General features: G+C 44.3%; 1 protein-coding gene across 1 annotated transcript; it reads right to left on the bottom strand.

The window, feature by feature from the left end:
- Window positions 1–298: 298 nt before the first annotated feature.
- On the bottom strand, window positions 299–1015 carry LOC140790578 (glyoxylase I 4). The gene is made up of 3 exons (XM_073140710.1): window positions 831–1015; window positions 627–738; window positions 299–544 (listed from the first exon to the last, which is right to left on the bottom strand). Exons 1-3 carry the CDS (start codon window positions 1013–1015, stop codon window positions 299–301), a joined length of 543 nt encoding a protein of 180 aa, XP_072996811.1.
- Between the last annotated feature and the right edge of the window lie 726 nt (window positions 1016–1741).

Here is a 1741-nt window from a genome sequence, read left to right as displayed (position 1 = left end):
AGCAAGGCTAGTTTTACACCCCTGAACTTGATCTCACACATGCATATGTATATGATTTGGTTTCCTCTATAATAGCGACCTTTTGCTTACATAAATAAGAAAGCAGCAGATAATTCTTCCAATCACAACAAGAGGAATCATCATTCAACATTTGTTGCTGTTACACATGTAACTTCCAGTACATCTTGGCTTCTTGAGGTGTTTCAAACGAAATCCAACCTAAAAGAACGTCATAGATACTGAAGAAATTTAACTAGCTAATGATTGAAACCCAAAGACATCCGATGTGTAATTTCTTTTATGCACCGGAGCCATTCATCTGCAACGGCGGGTTATGGCGATCAGGAGGCAGCTTCATCCGGCCCATTGACCCAGCCGGCACGAGCTCCAAGTTCTCGCAGTTGCATATCTCGATCATGAACCCGTCTGGATCGTTGAAGAAGAGCTGATCGATGGGCGCCCCCTCCTCCTCGTTAATTATCCTCTTCAAGTAATCTATCTTCATCTTCTTCAATCTTCTCTCCATGGCTCCCATGTCCTCGCACTACCGTATAACATAGAATTTTTATGCAAGAACGACATATATATAAGTGGTAGAAACTAAGTAGGATTAATTTAGTGGTCACCTGGAAGGAGATGTGGTTGTCCATGGGATCCAGGCGATCTGGGAAGGCATCCGGTGAGTTTCCGCCGTCCTCCTTTTGGACCAAATGGATTCCAATTCCATAGTTAAACAGCCTATATATGGAGGGAGTATATAACGTACGTATAAGAACACTAGAAGAGTTGTACAGAGATCGATACTATATACTATATCTATATCTATATACCAAGCTCCCTTGAAGTCGAGGGAAGTGGGGCGGTTGATGAGGACGAAGCCGAGAACCTTGACGTAGAAGTCGATTGAGGCGTCGACGGACTTGCAAAGCCTGGAGACGTGGTTGAGAGCCATGAGAGGCATGGGAGAGACGTCGTCGTACTCGTTGGACTTCTGCTCGGTTGCTACGTCTCCCATTTTGGGCTCTAATTCCGAGATCGAAGGAGACGTGATGAAGTCCTTATTTTATGTGATGAGCATCGAATCGAACTGCGGAAAGCGTACGTGGATCAAAGTAGCTCGGGCACGTCGACGAGTTGCATGAGAAATGGGTTACATGTCGACTCCTGATCAATTCCACCGCCACTAAACTGATGTATGGCTGCCCCGCTATACTCTTTTAGTTGTTTTCAGACTAATTAAGATTACTTGGACATCTTTTGCATACCAATCCCCTTGCTAGAATTTCTTGTTTTCAATGAAAAAGGAGCTGCAAGCTGCTTACAGCAGTCGGCATATTGGAGTGGTCAAAAAAGGACAAAAGCCCTAAGTGGATGAGGCATATTCTTAGAGCCATATATCCAAAACTAATCCCCACTGATCTAGTTATGTTGGCCGGCCCAGTCAGATTTTCTTGCCTATATGTGTGTAGAAGACATTTACAAAATATTGTAAAAGAAATGCTCATTCCTGAACAATACTGTAAATAGCACACGGGTAATTTAGCCCAGTTTTTAGAAGCATCACCAGCTCCTCGGCATCTAGCTCTAGCTCCAAATTCTTCACTTCCAAAGCTGTCGCTGCCGTCAATGCCTCTAGTGCTCCCTTTGCCTCTGACCAAAGAGGACCAATCCCAGCTCCTTTCCTCCAGCACATAATGGAATACCATTAGGATCCCTCAGTATGTAGCTCGAACCCCCACAA

This window comes from Typha latifolia, chromosome 6 (genome assembly GCF_019914945.1).
Source record: "Typha latifolia isolate L0001 chromosome 6, TyphaL0001v2, whole genome shotgun sequence".
Taxonomy (NCBI): Eukaryota; Viridiplantae; Streptophyta; class Magnoliopsida; order Poales; family Typhaceae; genus Typha; species Typha latifolia.
Note: the sequence above shows the minus strand (reverse complement) of the source record. Positions and strands in the feature narration are given on the sequence as shown.

What these genes read in the sequence shown, in the direction of transcription:
- LOC140790578 (XM_073140710.1), bottom strand. Translation starts at nt 1,015, where the DNA reads ATGGGAGACGTAGCAACCGAGCAGAAGTCCAACGAGTACGACGACGTC. An exon ending in CTCGACTTCAAGGGAGCTTG is followed by an intron (nt 739 to 830) that starts GTATATAGATAT and finishes CTCCATATATAG; the next exon opens with GCTGTTTAACTATGGAATTG. An exon ending in ACAACCACATCTCCTTCCAG is followed by an intron (nt 545 to 626) that starts GTGACCACTAAA and finishes GTTATACGGTAG; the next exon opens with TGCGAGGACATGGGAGCCAT.